General features: G+C 35.2%; 1 protein-coding gene across 2 annotated transcripts in view; it reads left to right on the top strand.

Annotated features, from left to right (window-relative positions):
* Positions 1–19467, top strand: part of PLPP1 (phospholipid phosphatase 1) — a 92007-nt gene that overhangs the window by 33144 nt on the left and 39396 nt on the right. Inside the window, exon 2 of one of the 2 annotated variants that reach the window (XM_004744653.3) lies at positions 1224–1378. The exons of the other annotated variant lie outside the window; for it this stretch is intronic. Coding sequence (XP_004744710.1) covers positions 1224–1378 — 155 coding nt within the window. The remainder of the gene's footprint in view (positions 1–1223; positions 1379–19467) is intronic. 2 annotated transcript variants of the gene reach the window in all.

The raw sequence follows: 19467 nt of genomic DNA on the forward strand, positions 1-19467 counted from the left end.
TCCCTGAGCCCCTCCCTATTGCCTGTGGTTTACCTGCTATGACAGGTTCAACTCAGTTGCCTTTTTAAAAATAGTCTTTTCTAATTACTCTAGTTCACGTTGACCTCTGAGTTCCTATAGGACCTTTTATATCATTTTAGAAATTAGACATACTTAATGTCTTTTTTATGGTATTTCTTTATAAATTTACATAGTATAAAATTGACTTATTTTGATGTACATTCTGTGAGTTTTGACAAATGCTTAGAGTTATGGGTAACCGTCACAGTCGAGATACAGAACAATTTCATCACCCCTCCCCCTCCATAGCTATCTTGGTATTAAATTTTAAGCAATTTCCTCCAATATACATTCTGTTTCTACACTTAAGATTTAGGCTCTTGAACCTAGTGTCAGTTTTATACTAGTTTTTCTCCCTTTGTGTGGCCTAACCTAGTGCTGAACATATAGCAAGTAGAGGTGAGAGTGTTTGAATTGTATAAAACAAAGCATAAAAACAGTAAATTTCAACATATTACAAGGCTTCTCATTTAAGTTATTTAACTTCTCTTTGGTCTTTCACTTTACTTGGGTGAAAAATTTGAAATGGATATTATTCCTGTATTATTGGCTCAAGTGATTTCAAGTCTTGCAGGGCTAATCATTTTAAATATATCTTTGGGGAAAAAAGGCTAGTTTCTTTCTGTTTTTATTATCAAATACACTTATGGTTTCTATTTTTTCCTAACCCTATTAATTTGCTTTTTAATGTGAAACAAAGGTTTCTATCCCCCCACCCCGAGGATTTTTGGCTGTTATGATATTATTGATAACTAAATATATTTATAGTTTTCCATTTTTTTCTTAAACATATTAAAGATATCAATCAATTTGATTAAAAATAAACTAGTTACAAAATCTAAAATAGAAAGCCTCCTGTTTTTTCAGCTTTATTGTTCTGTGGGCCAATTTTGCTCCCTTCTCTGGTTATTTCTTTTATTGATTGTCTTTAAAATCAGAGGTCAACGCAAGCAAGAGAATTTATACTTGATAAGTGTGGGGCTGATATGGACAAGCTAATGCTGCATGGTTTCCTTTATCTCTACTCTTGGGTATTTTGGAGTATTGATCCTTTTCAGAAAGGACCAAATATGGTTAAAATTTGCATCCCATTCAGTAGAGTTTACTTCATAATGAAGTGAATTGAATTTAACCATGTGTATCTTTTTTCCCTTCCCCAACAGCTTCCATGCCTATGGCTGTTCTAAATTTGGGCCAAATAAGTCCATTTCAGAGAGGCTTTTTCTGTAAAGACAACAGCATCCAGTATCCGTACCATGACAGTACCGTCACAACCACTGTCCTCTCCGTAGTGGGGCTTGGTTTACCCATTTCCTCTGTAAGTAAATAAATAAGTAGGTAGTGATGCGTTTATTGTGCTGGAGGATGGATGAAGTGATGGATTTGGGGTGGAAGTAAATCTGTAGTACTGTCTTCACCAGTGTTGATGTGGTGAATGACTGGGGAATATACCCACTGTTTTCATCTAGGGACAGTGTTACTTCAGTTAAAGGGGAATGTTACCCAAAATAACTTGAAGTCCTCATGAAGAACTATAGAATGAATAATTTACAATGGAAGTGTTCATTTAAGTCATTTGGACCAATATTTTTCTGTATGTAAGTGAAGAAAGTTAGGCCCAGACACTTGGTCATGCTATTTTATGGCAGAGCGGAAACTAAGATTATGCTTATTTTATCGTATTTAAATGAGTATTGAAACCATAAGAAAGGAGATACATTTATTCATTAAAATTGAGAAGACAACTCAGCAGAAAGAATATAAATACATATGCAAAATAAAATCCTCAGTATACATCAAAATTTACTATTTTCTAAGTTGTGCTGATCTTTAGATAATTCATCTGTCTACAGGATAATATTTGTTTTCATTTTTTTAAATAACTGGAAACTTTCCTTCTAGGTTAAGTTTCACAAATTAGGTTTAAGATTGGTCCTTGAGATTTTGTGATTACTTTCTTTATCCTTGCCTGTGATTACTGAATCCTACGCTATCCTGTTTCTCTCTCTCTCTTTTTTTTTATCCTGTTTCTCTTTATGTGAGTTGGAAATAGAAGAGAAGGAGCAAAGATTTACCTCCTTGACTGTCTTGGGATTGCATCCAGTGATGATGCTATATTTCTCCTTTGACCAGTTATCTTTTCGCAGTTGGTTTTGCTAAATAGTTGACTTAAAAGTTTTTGTTGTAGCAGACACAGCAGCCTTATTTCCATAATAGGACAGGCTGGTTTTTCTTTGTTTATTTTGCCCTGATATGGCTAAGAATAATAACCTAACTAGTTCTTTAGTTTTCCATTTCATATCTGAGTTCTTTTTTTCTTTTTGGCTAGCAGGTTGTTTTGTTTTGTTTGTTTGTTTGTTTCTGGATGGTGTTTAGCACTATATTAAGGTAAAGGGGGCTGGGTTTTGTGATATATCAAGATAGAATAACATTTCCATATATTTTCTACATATTTTAATTTGATCATAACTACTTTTATAACATTAAAAAGGAGAAAAATCTGGGATTTCGTTTATGGAGGTAATTACTTTTTCCCTAAAAAGTAAATTCTACTATAACTGGTAACTTTTGCTTTAGCCTTCAGACTGATGAAACAGTGTACAGCAAAGCATATAGTACTGACACTTAGATGAAAATAGACTGTACTGTCTTACTGTAACTCTGCTTGTATGAAGTGCAGGGTGTTATTTTGTAGCCGTTATTTTGAGCAGCTATCACCAGGTAAGGTTTTTAAAAACCAACCCTTCTCTTTGAGGAGTAAATTCCTTGAAGATCAGGAAGTTACTTCTAGTTATTTGACTTGGTACATTTCATCTTTTTCTAAAAAAAAAAAAAAAAAAAAAAAAAAAGTTTAGTTATAAAAATAATAGATACTCATTTTGGGGGCACCTGGGTGGCTCAGTGGGTTAAGCCTCTGCTTTCAGCTTGGGTCATGATCTCAGGGTCCTGGGATCGAGCCCTGCATCTGGCTCTCTGCTCAGTGGGGAGCCTTCTTCCCCCCCCCCCGCCCCCCGCCAACTCTCTGCCTGCCTCTCTGCCTACTTGTGATCTCTATCTGTCAAATAAAATAAATAAAATCTTAAAAATAAAAGATACACATTTCTGAATTTAAGAAAATCTGTTAAAAAAGAAAAAGAAATCACCTGTAGTTGTACTGCCTGAAGACAGTTCATATTTTGGTGTTGCTTCCTTTAGTTGGACAGTCTTATAGATCATTATGAGCACTTTGAAAATTCAGTTTTATTCCTTTATTTAGTTTTTACTAAGTTTTTGTTCCTTTAGTTTTTACTAATTTTTAAAAAATTTTTTACTAATTTTTATAACAAATGTTTTTGCATTATTAATAAATATGAAGATGCATTTAACAGCCATAAAGCTAAATTTTTTTTTTTAAATGGCAGGAAGTAGTAGTATTTGGCCAGTTTCTGGGCCTTAAATGTGCTGATAGCTTGTGGAGTATTATTAAGGGTATTCTTGCAAATTCCTAGGGTAAATTTGTTTTTTGTTTTAATAATTTACATAACATTAGATGTAGAAGACAATTTTATTTTTCTGTAAGGTGATTTATATTTGATGTAACTTAATATACACAGATACTTTATAATTTGAAAAGTAAGATTTTGGATGATAAAACATTTTTTAATTAGAGGAAGAGTGAAAGGAGGGAGCAGAGGGAGCGGGAGAGGGAGAGAGAATCTCAAGCAGACTCCACGCCCAGCTAGAAGTCCAAACTGGGGTTCTATCCCAAATCCCAAGATCATGGACCTGAGCTGATACCGAGTTGGATGCCCACCAACTGAGCTACCCAGGTGCCCCAGATGATAAAACAATTTTAAGGCCAAAACTTTTTTTTTTTTTAACAGTCTAGCATCTTTTTTAAAAAGTACATTCATCAGCTAATCAAAAAGATGAAAAATTCAGAAAACTGTATATATAGTTTTTAAAATATATATAAATATAAAACATATATATAATTTATAAAGATATATAATATGAATATAATTATATTATATATATATATATATATAAAGACTGTTTTGAGGATTAAGGTTCTTTATGTGTTTTAAGGATCCACTTTTTTTTTTTAATCTTTTTTTCTTATTTATTTATTTATTTATTTATTTATTTGACAGAGAGAGATCACAAGTAGGCAGAGAGGCAGGCAGAGAGAGAGAGAGGAGGAAGCAGGCTCCCCGCTGAGCAGAGAGCCCAATGCGGGACTCGATCCCAGGACCCTGAGATCATGACCTGAGCTGAAGGCAGCGGCTTAACCCACTGAGCCACCCAGGCGCCTAAGGATCCACTTTTTGACATCAGTTTTCTTCCTTTCCCTTTTGACTTCATGTGTCTTCTCCCTCCTTATCTTTTATATTCACGTTTATTAATTTTTAAATTTCTAGAAAAAGGTAAAATCTTGAATTTGTATGCAAACTCTGAGAGTAATGATAGTAAAAGTAAGGTAAGTATTAAATCCCAAATTCCTCTGTTGAAATGAATAAGTACACTTTTTCTAAAGTTTAAAGTATATACAGTTTGGGAATAGAAAACTGTTATCTGTTTTTAATGGAATATTTTTCACTAATTTGAGTAGTGGCTGTGGGTAGTTGCCTTTTTTTTAGGTTTTGTTAGTGACTGTGAGTATTTGCTTTTTTTAGGTCTTTAATGCTCTATGTTACTACCTTGTAGTACAAATGTTTAGCCTAAAATAATTGACCATTAACCTAATAAAGACTATTTTCTTTGGCCAACTTATAAAGCTCCTTAAAGGACATTGTATTATTCATAGTGACATAAACTGCATCATGACAAACTATGGATGAGTTTGGATACATTTGAAAAAGGCTTAAACTGTTCATATTGTATATACATACTCTTAGACGTTAGAGAAAAACAGATGAAGGCTCCAAAGTTAAATGGACAAAGAGCATAAGCAAAAAGTTGTCTGTGGAAGAAAAAAATTGCCAAAAAATATTTTTAAAAAGGGTCAGTTTCTTAAAAAGTTCATTTTAAAGCAATGCTGAGAAAATGGTTTGGCCTCTTAGGTTGGCAAAGGGAAAAGGTCTGCTTACATTATCAAGTATAGAAAACAAGCGTAGGGCACTTGGGTGACTCAGTCAGTTATGTGTTTGCCTGCAGCTCAGGTCATGATCACAAGGTCCTGGAAGTTGTTAACTCATGATAGAACATTTATATAAACTTATCCTAATATACAAAAAATCTTTGAGTTTATTTTAGTATTGTGGTATTTGAATACCTGTTATGTTTTACTTGTTTAAGTGTTTGTCTATTAGAATTCCCTTACTCTGGGATGTGGTGTATTCCAGTTTTTGGTTTTAGTAAAGTCATTCTAGGTTATTATTACAAAAAACAGAAATGTCAATAGCCTCCTAAGCCACAATTTAAAATAATGTACTTTGGATTATCCTTTCGTTGGTCGCGTGGCTAAATGTAACCAAAAAATGCTTGGCTTTTGTATAGCATTCAGCACAAGTATTTTTATAGGATGGTTATTCCTAAGATTTTTGCTACAACTGTTATTAGTGGACTATATTAAGTAGATAGTATTTAGAATTTTAAGGGATAAAACACAACTTAGAAGACATTTTTTTCTGTTTTTGCTATTGTGATTACTTTCTATTTTATTTTTTTTTCTTTTAGTTCTTTTATTCCCTTTATTAAGGGCTGAGGAAAAAGATAGTATGGAATAACTTTTTTGGGTTGAATTGTTATAGAAAACTACATGTGCCAAGTTTGGGATTTGATAATGTTTGAGAAGATAAGGGAGATCATTTACTGTGTATATATGGATTTTCTGAAGTTTTTTATTTTTGGCACATGGTTTGAAAAATCCTGTTTCTTTAGGGTGAATTAAAGAAGACAAATGAGGCTTTTTTTTTTTTTTTTTTTTTTTTTTTTGAATAGCTACTTAGGTGATAATAAGAAATTGCTAATCATGAAGACAGAATGGATGGGTTAGTATATTTTTATAAGCTGTAAGGTAATATATAAGTAAAATATGTTTATGGTCAGAGTGTCCATAAATGCCCTCCACTGTCGGAAGCCATTGGCGTTTGTTGGCTTTTAAGGCATGGCAAGTCTCTCTTGATACCTCTCTTCTACTAGTCCAGGAAACTGGTATCAAAACAGTGTGTTGCTCCACTTGCCATGTTAACATTGGTGCTGTGGCTTCCTTTTTCCAGATTCACCCCAAGAGACGCAAGACAACAAGGTTTACTAGGGTAGGCATGATCTCCTCTCTTTTGCTCCATTGTGTTCATAGCACCAAACACCATGCTTGGTATGTCATAATGGTTTAAAAATATAGTTATAAGGACACCTATGGTGGCTCAAGTGGTTAAGTGTCTGTTGATTTCAGCTAAGGTCGTGATCTCAGGGTTCTGGGATGGAGTCCTGTGGCAGGCTCCCCGCTCAGCAGGAGGTTTGCTTGTCTCCCTTACTCTGTGCCCTTACCCCCACTCCCCTACGCCTTCACCCCTGCTCACTTGGATGCTCTTTCTCTAAAATAAATAAATAGATCTTTAAAAATATAGGTAGAAAAAAATTAATGAAAAACGACTACATGTGAAATGGGAAAGATTGTTGCTTATGTTTAATAATAATCATCACCATGAAAATAAACCATAACTTTTTGGAATATACTGTATTTCCAGGTCATCTTTAATCTGAGGTACCTCATTAAAACAGCTTCTCAAGAGAAAAATGGGATACTATTATATTGAATATATATCCTAATTATAAATATCTTAAAATATGCGGGAAATAGCCATTTGAATTAAAGATAAGTAGTAGTATGGAGGTGGGTTTCTTCTGTTGGAAAACAGTTTTATTGTTTACTTATTCCCATATGAGCTTTGTTTCCTGTCAACATTGTTATGGAAAGTACTGATTCAATCAGTTGCTCTAAGCAATTTTTCTGGCACTCTTTCTGTATATAATTGTCACAAAATAAAGTAACAACAGATGCATCTCTAAGCAATTTGCCATAATCATGGACGTTTTCTTTAAGATTGCTTTTCATGCTATTTGGAAGACCTAGTGTGTAGATTCAGTATATTAATAATTATATATTCATTTTCTGGAACCCTTGAAAATATTTTGATAAATTTTAACTTATACTGGATGTACTTAGAGAAGAGAAAAGTTATATAAATATTGAGTATATACTGCCAATAATGGAAACTGAAGCTCTCTTCATGTCACAATAGCCAAGCTTACTCAATTTCATTGTTGTTTTCCTAAATGCTCTGAATTTTTAAGGGATTCACTGGGAAAAATATCTTCTCATAAAATCTTAAAAATAGTTTCTGGGGTGGGGCATCTGGGTGGCTCAGTCATTTATGGGACTGACTCTTGGTTTTGGCTAGGGTTATGATCTCAGGGTCCTGGGATCAAGCCCCTTATGAGGTTCCGTGCTTGGCGGAGAGTCTGCTTGAAATTGTCTTGGTCTCTTTCCCCTCCTCCCCGCTGTTGACGCATGTGCTCTTTCTCTAAAATAAATAAATCTTAAAAAAAAAATAGTTTCAGGGTTGTTATGGAATGCCTTTCCTAATAAGTTTAAGGGGTGAAAAACTTTTGCTTCACATGCTGAGCACAATTCTACTAAACTAGTAGACATTATCTTTCAACTTTTCTACTGCATATTTCTTGACAGATTTTTTGTAGGATTTGAATGGGTGGAACATTATTATTATTATTATTATTTTAATTTTTTATTTTTTATAAACATATATTTTTATCCCCAGGGGTACAGGTCTGTGAACCACCAGGTTTACACACTTCACAGCACTCACCAAAGCACATACCCTCCCCAATGTCCATCACCCCAACCCCTTCTCCCGACCCCCCTCCCCCCAGCAACCCTCAGTTTGTTTTGTGAGATTAAGAGTCACTTATGGTTTGTCTCCCTCCCAATCCCATCTTGTTTCATTGATTCTTCTCCTACCCACTTAAGCCCCCATGTTGCATCACCACTTCCTCATATCAGGGAGATCATATGATAGTTGTCTTTCTCTGCTTGACTTATTTCACTAAGCATGATACGCTCTAGTGGGTGGAACATAATTTTTAAAGGAAAATTCTGGTTTTCTGAGAAGTCCTAAAATCTCTTTCTACCAAATAAGCCTCATCAGTGAATTATATGTGATAAGACAATTGAAATTAAAATGTTTGTTTTGCTTAAGTCTTCTTACCATCTAAACTTGCTTTCAGGGGAGACTGGCTGGGTCAGTTGGTATAGTGTGTGAGTCTTATTCTGGGGCTTTTGAGTCTCAGCCCCACACTGGGTGTAGAGATTACTTAAAATCCTAAAAAAAGAAAAGAAAAGAAATAGACTCGCTTTCAGAGTTAAATTTCCTCTTCCCCTCACCCCCTCACTCCCAGTTTTTCAAGCATTAGTGACATAATTGAATTTGGTAAACCCTGGGTTGGCAAAATGGCCAAGCTGGACACCTGGATAGCCCAGTTGGTGGAACATGTGACTCTTGATCTTCAGGTTGTGAGTTTGAGCCCCATTTGTGGCATGGAGTTTACTTAAAAAAAAAAAAAAAAAGTGTAGGCATTTGTGTTAACATTTCATTTTATTTTTCTCTTTCATAAGTAGTATTTTGAAAACTGTAGGTTGGGATGTTATTTGCTTTACTTTTTTACTTTTTTACTTTTTTAGGTTTTAAGAAATTGGATGAACCAAGTTTATAAAACAAATATTGGTTGAAACCTGGTTTCTTTGAAAGCTTTTTTGTAATTAAAAATAAATTTTCACCTTGGGTTTGGCATGAGTTTTTAGATAATGACACCAAAAGCATGATTCTTGAAATAAATAATTGATAAGTTGGGCTTCATTAAAATTAAAAAGTTCTGCTCTGTGTATAGCCACGGACTGAGGGAAAATAATTATAAAACACATATCTGATAAAGCACTGTATCTGAAATATACAAAGAACCCTTAAAACTCAATAATAAGAGAACGAACTACCCAATCAAAAAGTAGCAAAAGGATCTGAACAGATAGTCACCTCACCAAAGTAATTACACAGTGGCGAATAAACATATCATAGGATGGCCAAATATCTTCATTAGGGAATTGTAAATTAAAATAATAATGAGATACCACTACACATCTATTAGAATGGTTAGAATTCAAAACACTGACAACTGCTGGTGAGGCTGTGGAGCAACAGTAGTTCTCATTCATTGCTGGTGGCATTGTAAAATGGTATAGTCACTCTGTAAGATGGTTTGGCAGTTTTTTAGAAAACTAAACCTAATCTTATCATATGATCTAACAATTGTGCTCCTAAATATTTACCCAAATGAATTCAAAACTTAGGTCCACACAAACCCAGCACACCATGTTTGTAGCAGCAGCTTTATTCCTGATTGCCAAAATTTGGAAACCACTGAGATTTCCTTCAGAAGGTAAATGAATAAATTGTGGTATGTCTGTATGATGGAATATTATACAGTGCTAAAAGAAATGAGCTGTCCAGTCATAAAAAATAGAGCCTTAAATGTGTATGTGAAATAAAGGAAGTGATTCTGAAAAGGCTGTATAGCATATGACTCCCAACTATATGACATTATGGAAAAGGCAAAACTTTGGAGACCATAAAATGATGGGTCATTGGTTGCCAGGTGTTCAGGGATGACAAGGGAGTGATGGGGAGTTGGAGTACAGAAGATATTTAGGGCAGTGAAGCTATTCTATATGATGTTTTAGTGGTGGATGTATGTCATTATGTATTTGCCAAAACACAGAATGTACAACAAAGAATAACCCTAATGTGAGCTATGGAGTTTAGTTAATAGTGTTATCAGTATTGATTCTTCAGTTATAACAGAAAAACATTGATAATGGGGGAAATTAACAGTTGTGCTTATAGAGAGGGAATAAATATTTCTGCTAATTTTTTTTTAAAATCTAAAACTGCTTTAAAAGATAAAGTATACTAATTTTAAAAATACAAAAACTTAACAAGTTTAGTGATATGTCAGTATTTTTTGGCTAAAATTAGTAATGATTACTACAAATGATTATCCTTATAGTTAATGAACATACATTCATTGCTAGGAATAGAATTATATAGTAAGAAAATGAAAGTTCAGGGCTGTGCTTCATCTTATTTATGTTAACTCATGATATTTTGACGTCAGATTATTGGTTTTATCAAAGGAAAGTGCAAAATTTGTTGACAATCTAATAAATAGAGTAAAACTTAATAAAACAATCTAGTGGAGACTTAAGTTTGGAAAACATAATAGTACTTAAAATTCAGTGCAAGTTTTTAGTCTTTAAAAGGAAAAAACAACTGAAATCTCATGGCACTTATTATCTGATAATTAAGATATGTTTGTACATTTTATGTGAGGGGGCCCATTACTGTTGGGCTTTATTATGCAATAAAACTTAAATGGATTTAACGTTTTTTGGTTTCCTGAAAAATAGTATGTTGAATTTAGAAACATTTTTTTAACAGTGAAGATTTTATCTAAGTACAGTCTCACAGTCCATTATCCAAAACTCTTGGAGCCAAAACTTTTTGAATTTTTGAAAGGTTATATGATTTGTATACCTTATGTAATATTCTTGGTGGAGTCGACCATAATCAAAGACATGAAGATCTATGTAGTAAAATATGACTAGTACAAGTAAGTGAGGTAAATAAAGACTAGGGTCATTTCTTCATTTGTTCAGGTTAAGTTTTGCCATTACATAAGTTCTGGTTGGGATTTTGAGGGTCTTGAATCTTAGAATAAGGGATTGTGGGCCTTTTAAAGAAAGCTCATTTAAAACTATTTAATTCCTTGGCCATGTTATATGGTTACTTTAAACAAATATTTAAAAATCCTAAATTTAGTTTCTGTTGAGAAACAGGACCTATGTTTAAAAGTGTAAGTTTAAAACTGCTTATGTGAAACTAACTCATTTGTGATTGGAGGGCAGGATTGGTGATGTAAGCCATAAAAAATAAACATGTCCAATGCAGCACAGGGATTTTGAATACTACCTTATTCAGTAATTGTGAAGTGTGAGCAAAAATAGTGTCTGTAAAGAAGTCACTCATGAAACATTTGGTGTTTCCCTGGAGCCATAAATAGCTTATGTCGTGTATCTGGTTTTTTGGAAGAACACTTAATATTCTATTGTAGCACATTCCTGTGGGCTCCTTCTTTAAGAATTAAAAAAAATTCTCCACCATTTTTGTCAATTTTTAAAGATTTTGTTTATTTATTTATTTGAGAGAGAGAGAAGGAATGAGCAAGAGACAGAGAGTGAGAGCATGAGTAGGGGAGGAACAGAGGGAGAGGCAGAAGCAGACTCCCTCCTGAGCAGGGAGTCCAATGTGGGGCTCCGATTCCAAGGTTTCAGGTTCATAACTGGAGCTGAGGGCAGAGACTCAACTGACTGAGCCACGCAGGAGCCTCCCCTTATCAATTATATTTAAGCTTTTTATATTTGGGGTGAGAATTGAGATAGGGTCTTAAAAGTGACTGTTTACTGCTTTATCATGACCCTGTGTTTTTAACATGACAAGAAATGGAATTCTGTATTACTTTTTTTTTTAAAGGGTTATTTATTAGAGAAAGAGGGAACATAAGTGGGGGAAGAGCAGAGGGAGAGGGAGAAGCAGGCTCCCTGCTGAGCAGGGAACCCAAATAGGAGCTCCATCCCCCAGGATCATGATCTGAGCTGAGGGCAAACACTTAACTGAGTGTTTGCCACCCAGGTCCCCCAGTTCTGTATTACTTGCAGGAAGAAACTTTCTGTGTTTTTACCTCTGTTTTGGGGCTGTGAACAGTCAACACCAGTTTAGAGCATGGTATCAGAACAACCACCTTTCAGAAGGCATGTCCCAGTTGCTGCTCACCAGAGTGGGTAGCAGTAGGGAGTAATCTTTTTAATCAAATGACTTTCCAACAGCTGTTCTTGGCTTGGCTGTCTTGGTTTAGATGGTGGAGGGGGGTGGAGATCCAATTTGTGATGTCATTGTGTCTGGGGGGATTATAAGCAGAGGTCACTGGCAGGGCAGTAAAAGTGGAATGAATGGTCTAGTGATTTCAACACAATGCATGGGAGTTGTGAAGCACAGTGTACCAGTCATGTGTTCAGTTAAATATGTATGTGTGTTCAATCAGATACATTCTTTTTTTTTTTTTTTTTAAAGATTTTATTTATTTATTTGACAGAGAGAGATCACAAGTAGACAGAGAGGCAGGCAGAGAGAGAGAGAGGGAAGCAGGCTCCCTGCTGAGCAGAGAGCCCGATGCGGGCCTCGATCCCAGGACCCTGAGATCATGACCTGAGCCGAAGGCAGCGGCTTAATCCACTGAGCCACCCAGGCGCCCAATCAGATACATTCTTATACTTGAGTATTAATCTTCTAATATACTTAAAAGCATTCTTTTTGGAGCTGTCAAAATTTGAGAGAAAAAAATAAGGTTTTTTCCAAATTAATTTCTCTGTAACTTGGGGGTGGAGAGTATACCCTTGTTTAATTTTATCTGTGCATTACCTGTTTCCAGGGTGGAGAGTAATTCTATTTCGTGTGTCCGAATAAGAAAATCATTGGTTAAGGAGATGAGAAGAGTAACCAGAAAGGCACCCATTTTGTGGATTATGGAGTTTTGCTTATTCTCTTTGTAATTATTTTAATGTGGGTGCTTTTTGTTTGGTTTAGAACTTTTTCATATATGGTAAGTGGAAGGCTGTGTTCTATCACATGAGTGTTTCCTGTGTATTCCTGTGTACTAAGTTAGAGATTCTTTATCTCCCCCTTGCAGCTCTCTGAGGCTAGTAGGTATTTTTCCTTTATAGCTACCAAAAAGCATGGTTGGGATTTTAACCTCAAGTCTAACTTACTCTGTTGTTCACATTCTTTTTGACAATACTTCATTGTGAATACTTCAGTGTGAAGTAGATCTGTTTTGATGGAAGTGGGTAAGTCCTGTGGATTCTTCTGTTTTGGTTTTCTTTTGTCATTTGAAAGTTTCCTGTGAGTTAAGGTGGTGAAGATTAGATTAGGGAATAGTGGCAGGAAGTTTGGGATTAGTGTGATAGCAGCCAGTAAAGGTTAAGGTGGAGCTTGTCTGTCTAGGTTGACTTTATCTACCGGAGCAATTTCTGAACCCTGATCTAAACTCCTTAAGAGTGAAAATTTGAATTTGAATCTGTTTTTTTGCTCTATCCCTGAAATTCAGTGTGACTTTGTACAAGTCACTTAATCTGTTCATATGTATTTATCTAACTGAAAAAGGATGCTCTTCCGTTAATTAGAAAGCCATGAGAAGAGGACAGGTTCAGTGATGCAAATAATACACCAATCAAAGTCTGTCCTTTTTCTTAAGAATAGAGTTCCCCGATATTGCTCCCAGTGTAGCAAACTACTTTGGGTTGTATTTTGGGGAAAGATACTGCCAGTTACTCACCTTTTAAGTGGAAGCAAAATAACTTTGCATGTATTTTTTCCTCCTAATCTTCTCTCATTGTCCAATTTTACTACTCATTTAGGATTTTCATAAGCTTTTCTGTAGACCTTAGAGTAACTCTAGAGGAATATCTCATGGTTTACTGTACTTGAATATAGGTCAGTAGCCTCCTTGGGAATCTTTCAAAAATAAGCTGATCCTCCCCTCCCCAGATTTAGTAAGAAATTCTCATTTCCCTTAACTTTTCAACTTCAGAGATCCATTTCATTGTCTGTCTCAGCTATTAAACTTCCATGATCATATCCTACTTGATGCCATTTCTAATAACTTAAACCCCACCAGAGTCTGTGCTTTAAGCATTCTGCTTTCTAACCATCATGTTCATGTAAACAGTTTCCTCTCAGTCACCAGCAGTTTCTAAGTTGTTAAATCTGGTGATCTTCATCTTACTTGATCTATCAGCAGCTTTCAGAAAACAGTGAAAAAAAAATGTTTTATTTTGAAATAATTTTAGACTCTCCTACAAGTTGCAAAAGTAGTTCAGAAAGTTCCCTGTTCCCTTCACCCAGCTTCCTCCAGTGATAACATTTTACATAACCAGGGTAAAAGTCTCAGTACTAATGGAAATACAGACCTTTTTCAGATTTCACCAGTTTTTACTGTGGGGTGTGTGTGTGTGTGTGTGTGAAATTTACCACACGTAGAGATTTGTGTAACTGTTCAGAACTGTTGATCACCCCAGAGAAACTCCCTCACATTGTCTCTTTCTAGTCACACCCTTCCCCAGTCCATAACACTTGACAACCAGGGGGTATAGCTCAGGGGTAGAGCATTTGACTGCATAACACTTGACAACCAATAATCTGTTCTTCACTATAATTCTGTCATTTGTTATATAAATGGATTCATATAGTATATATTTGAAATTGAATTTCTGATGTCTTAGGGACATCTTGATTATTTCCAGTTTTTGACTATTACAACAAAAACTCTGTGAGGTTCATTTTTTTTTTTTTTTTTTTTTTTTTTTGGTATTTGTGATTGGATGACTAATTGTCTCAACATCTTTTGCTGAAAAAAGATTCTTCCTTCTCCATTGGATTGCTTTTGTGTCTTTGTCAAAAAAAAAAAAAAAAGTTTGGCTGTACTTGTATGGGTGAACATAATTTTCATTTTTCTAGGGTAGATTACCCAGTAGTAGAATTGCTGTCTTTTGGTATATGTATATCTAAATTTCTAAGAAATTGCTAACCTGTTTCTAGAGTGGCTATACCATTTTTCATTCTCACCAGAAATGGCTGAGAGGTCCACTTGTACATCTTCACCAGCACCAATAATGTATTTTTACTTTAGCTATTCTAATAGGTATGCAGTGATTTGTCCTTAGGGCTTTAATTTGCTTTTCTTTAATGGCTATTGATGGTGAACACCTTTTCATGTGGTTGCCGCATAACCATGTACACTCTTTGGTTGAGTATATGTTCAAGCTTTTGCTTATTTTCTGGTGAGATTTCACTTTATTTATATTAATTTTTTTCCATGGAGTTTAGAGAGATCTTAATTTATTCTGAATACATAAAGTCTTTTGTTGAATATCTGATTTACAAGTATTGTCTTCCCTGTATCTTTTTCATTCTGTTAAATGTCTTTTGAGAGAAAAAATTACTTTTGAAGAATCAAGTTGATATTTTTTCTTTTCTTTTTTTTAAAAGATGATTTATTAGAGAGAGAGAGAGAGAGAGAGAGAATGAACAGGGGGAGAGGCAGAGGGAGAAGGAGAGAAGCAGACTCCCTACTGAGTGGGGAGCCTGATGCAGGACTCAATCCCATGACCCTGAGATCATGACCTGAGCCGACATTAAGAGTCAGGTGCTTAATTGTGTGAGCCACCCAGGTGTCCTGGTATTTTTTCTTTTATAGACTGTGTTTTTGGTGTTGTGTCCAAGAATTCTTCACTTAACCCTATTACAAAAACTTCTAAAACTGTTTTTTTTTTTTTTAAAGATTTTATTTATTTACTTGACAGAGAAACCGTGAAGAGAGAACACAAGCAAGGGGAGTGGGAGAGGGAAAAGCAGGCTTCCCAGGAAGCCTGATGTGGGGCTCCATCCCAGGACCTGGGATCATGACCCTAGCCAAAGGCAGGTACTTAATGACTGAGCCACCCAGGTGCCCCTAAAATTGTTTTCTTTTAAGGTTTTATAGTTTTCTGTATTGTTCTATCTCTGTAATCCATTTTGTGTTAAGTTTTGTATCCATACTCATTTCTTGGTGATCTCATCCAGTTTCATAACTTTGATACCCACTCTGTGCCAAATGTACATCTTTAGCTTGGACCTCTCCCCCAGTGGGCTCTATGTACAACTCCCTACTTGATATCTCTACTGAGGGGTACATCAGACATGATGCATCAAAGTATGAACTCTTAAATCTATCCTTTGCCTGCTCTGATACTCAGTCTCCAATCTTCCCTGTCTCAGTTAATTTAACTTTATTTTATTTTGAAAATTTTTATTTTCTTTTTTTAAGTAGGACCCATGCCTAACATGGGGCTGAAACTCACAACCAAACCTTAGATTATGAGTTGGATCCTCTACTGACTGAGCCAGCCAGTCACCTCCCCCCAACTCCAACCCCTTTTCTAGTCTCTCAAATGGAAAAACCTTAGGGTCGTCCTTCATTTCTCTTTCCCTACACTCCTGTCAAATCCATCCATCAACAAATGCTGTTGACTCTTACTTTGAAAGTGAATCCACAACTTGACTACTGTAAGATCCATGTTGTATTTGCAGTTAGTCTCCCCTCAGCCTAGTGCCTGGTACAGAGTAGTATGACCCCACTTAATGGTTGAATTGAATGATTGCTTCTTTCTTAAAGAGATGGTATGCAAGACTTTGAGATTTTACCTTTTCTAGTTGAATTATATTATCTTTTAATGTTGACAAACATAAGTTATTTTTATATCTCCCTTAAGCTTCCTGAATTCATCAGACTTGTTACAGATGGAGTTCCATAAGATTTTGTTCAGTGTACTGAATTGTGTTCCAATACAGTTAATATTAAACTTTTCAGAGTTCTTTCATAAGATTTAGTGATAGAATTTTCCAATAGGAGAATGTTCTAGTTTTAGTTAATTTTAGTTATAATTTCATATGCTGGTTGAAAAAGTTATTTTTCATGAAAAAAACTGTGCCTCTAGTAAAGATTAATATTAATGAAATATACTCATATCAGCACTCTGTATAACATGAGAGTGTGTTGTATGTAAGGCGACTGCTCTGAATTGTTTATAGCAAAAGAAATACATTCGGTGCTTTAAACAGTAAAACTGATCTTAGTTCCTTCTTCTTTACTCTTATTTTTTGGTGTAGTTCAGTAATTATTTTTGTTTCTGGTTCACTCCCTCTGTTTCCTGAACTTTATTTTATCATGTACTCCCATGTACCCAAGTGTACTATATTTTATGCATAAATGGGGCAGAGTAACTTCACAGGTTTTCTTAAGTAGTCACCACAGTTTTGTGCTCTTTAAATATAAGCAGAAGGAAAAGAAATAAAGCATTGACATATTCTTTTTACTATTTTTAAAGTATGATTATATCTCAGGTCCTCACTAGCATCTTTGTCAACTTGTATTTTCAAAACTGACTCTTTCCTACTTGGAATTTCCCCATTGGTGAGCAAACTAAGGTAGGTTTTCAAATGGCCTAATAATAATAACAATAATAATAATAATTAACACCTCTCCTATCTGTTTAGTCAAAGTGAAGTATCAAAAGTAATAATAGATCCATTTATTCTACAGTTCAATCTATACCTTTATATTCTTTATAGTTCTAGTCTCCATATCTACATCCTTCCTTCTTGTTCAGTCATTAAAAGAAGAATATGATCCCTGAGGTCTTTCACAAATGCACATAGTCCTCTCTGTTTGGTGTTATCTTTTATTTGCCACTGGGGTCTGTTCCTCTTTGAGGCTACTAAAGTGTGCCTCACCTCAGGGTGCCTGACAGTTTTGTGTCAGGATTTCTCAGGCTGGTGGCTGTTGCTCTTAGCCCTGGGGAATTGTGTCCCTTAATACTTTGCTGCTGTGAACTCAGGAGTCGCATGCCACTCTTCCCTGAACATGGGATAGTTTTATAACTCCGTAATGGAATACCATTTTGCAGTAAAAAGGAACAAGATATCCATCTATGCTACACCACTGATGAATCTTAAAACACTATTTTATGGAGGTGTTCATGTAGTTTTCACTATTAGGAGAGTTCTCTTCACATGTAAAAAAGTTCTTAACCACAGTTTCTTAGTTCTGCTGGACACCCCACCGCCAGTCTTTCCAGCTAACACCTTTGTTTACATCATGGTTTTAAGATGCTGAGTATTTGTGCAGAGGAAGTTAAAGATGTTGTGTGACTAGTTTTGTTTATTTTATTTATTTTATAGAGAGCACTCACCTGTATGGGTGAGAGATTACTAGAAAGCGGGGAAGAGAGAATCCCAAGCGGACTCCCCCTTAAGCATGGAGCCTGACATAGGGTTTGATCTCACAACCCCTAGACCACGACCCAAGCTGAAATCAAGAGTTAGAGGCCTAACCAACTGAGCCACCCAGGCATCTGACCATGTTTTCCTATCTCTGGTAAAGGATGGAGAAGCGCTTTGGTGGTATTTAGTTGGTGAAGTGGTGAGTTACTGTCTCATACATTCTCTTTTGAACCATGATAAATATTCACTAGTAGAAAGTAGAAGGCTGTATTTATTTGTGAGTTAAGTAGGAGTTTACCATGCAGAAAATCTGATTCTTAAATGTGTGAATGTGACTAGCTATGTGGGCATATTAAAAAGCAGAATGTGGGAGTGTAAAGTGGTACAGCCACTTTGGAAAACAGGTTGGCAATTTCTTAAGTTTAATGTAAACTTATCACATACACACATACATATGATTTGGCCATTCTACTCTGCGGTGTCTACTCATTAGAAAGGGAAATACATGTCCACACAAAAACATGTCCGTGAATGTTTATAGTGGTATTACTCCTACTAGACAAAAACAGAAACAATCCAAATATCCATTAACTGGTGAATGGGTAAACCAGATTTGGTTTATCCAAGCAGTAGGATACTATTTAGCAATAAGAAAGGAAAAAAATGCATGCTACAAGGCGGATGGACCTCAAAAATATGCTAAGTGATATAAGGACTTAAGTTATACCACATATTGAATGATTGCATTCAACTGAAATGCTCAGAAAAGGCAAATCTGTGTAGAAACAGAAAACAGATGAGTGGTTGCCTGGGTTGGTAGTGGGAGCAAGGACTGAATGCAGATGGGCTTGTGTGAATGAATTTGGGGGGTAATGAAAAAGTTCTAAAACTGGATTATGGTGATGGCTGTACAACTCTATAAATTTACCCAAATCACTGAATTGTATACTTTGAGTTGATGAATTTTATGGTTTGTGTACTATACCTCAGTAAATTTTTTTTTCAAAAAGGGAATAAAAATGAATTTCATAAACTGAAATATGAAGAAAAACATAGTTTGACAAATGTAGTCATTTGAGTAATGAGGAAAAGGAGTTGTCTTGGAGGTGTAATCTTTAAGGTAAAAGGAAAAGGGTGTTCGTTATACATTGATAAAAGAGTAAATGGAACCCTTCTCTTTTGCCTTGAAATCTGTAGTTAACAATAGCATCAGATGTTTTTACTTAAATTTTTGGATTTCTCCATATTTTTATACCCTGTGGCTGATAGAGTAAATTGTGATTATATAAAATAACCTTTTTGGAGCAGTTTGTCAAAGACCTTAACATTTGTATCCTTTGGCCTATAATTCTACATAAAAAGTATATTCTCAGAAAATAATTAGAAATGAAAATAAGGATTAGTATTTGGAAATGTTCATACTAGCATTACATAGGCTAATCAAAAACTAGTAATCTACATGCTTTTCACAGTAGGAGGA

The sequence above is a fragment of the Mustela putorius genome, unplaced genomic scaffold, assembly GCF_011764305.1.
Source record: "Mustela putorius furo isolate JIRA1106 unplaced genomic scaffold, ASM1176430v1.1 tig00000145_pilon_pilon_pilon, whole genome shotgun sequence".
Classification (NCBI taxonomy): domain Eukaryota; kingdom Metazoa; phylum Chordata; class Mammalia; order Carnivora; family Mustelidae; genus Mustela; species Mustela putorius.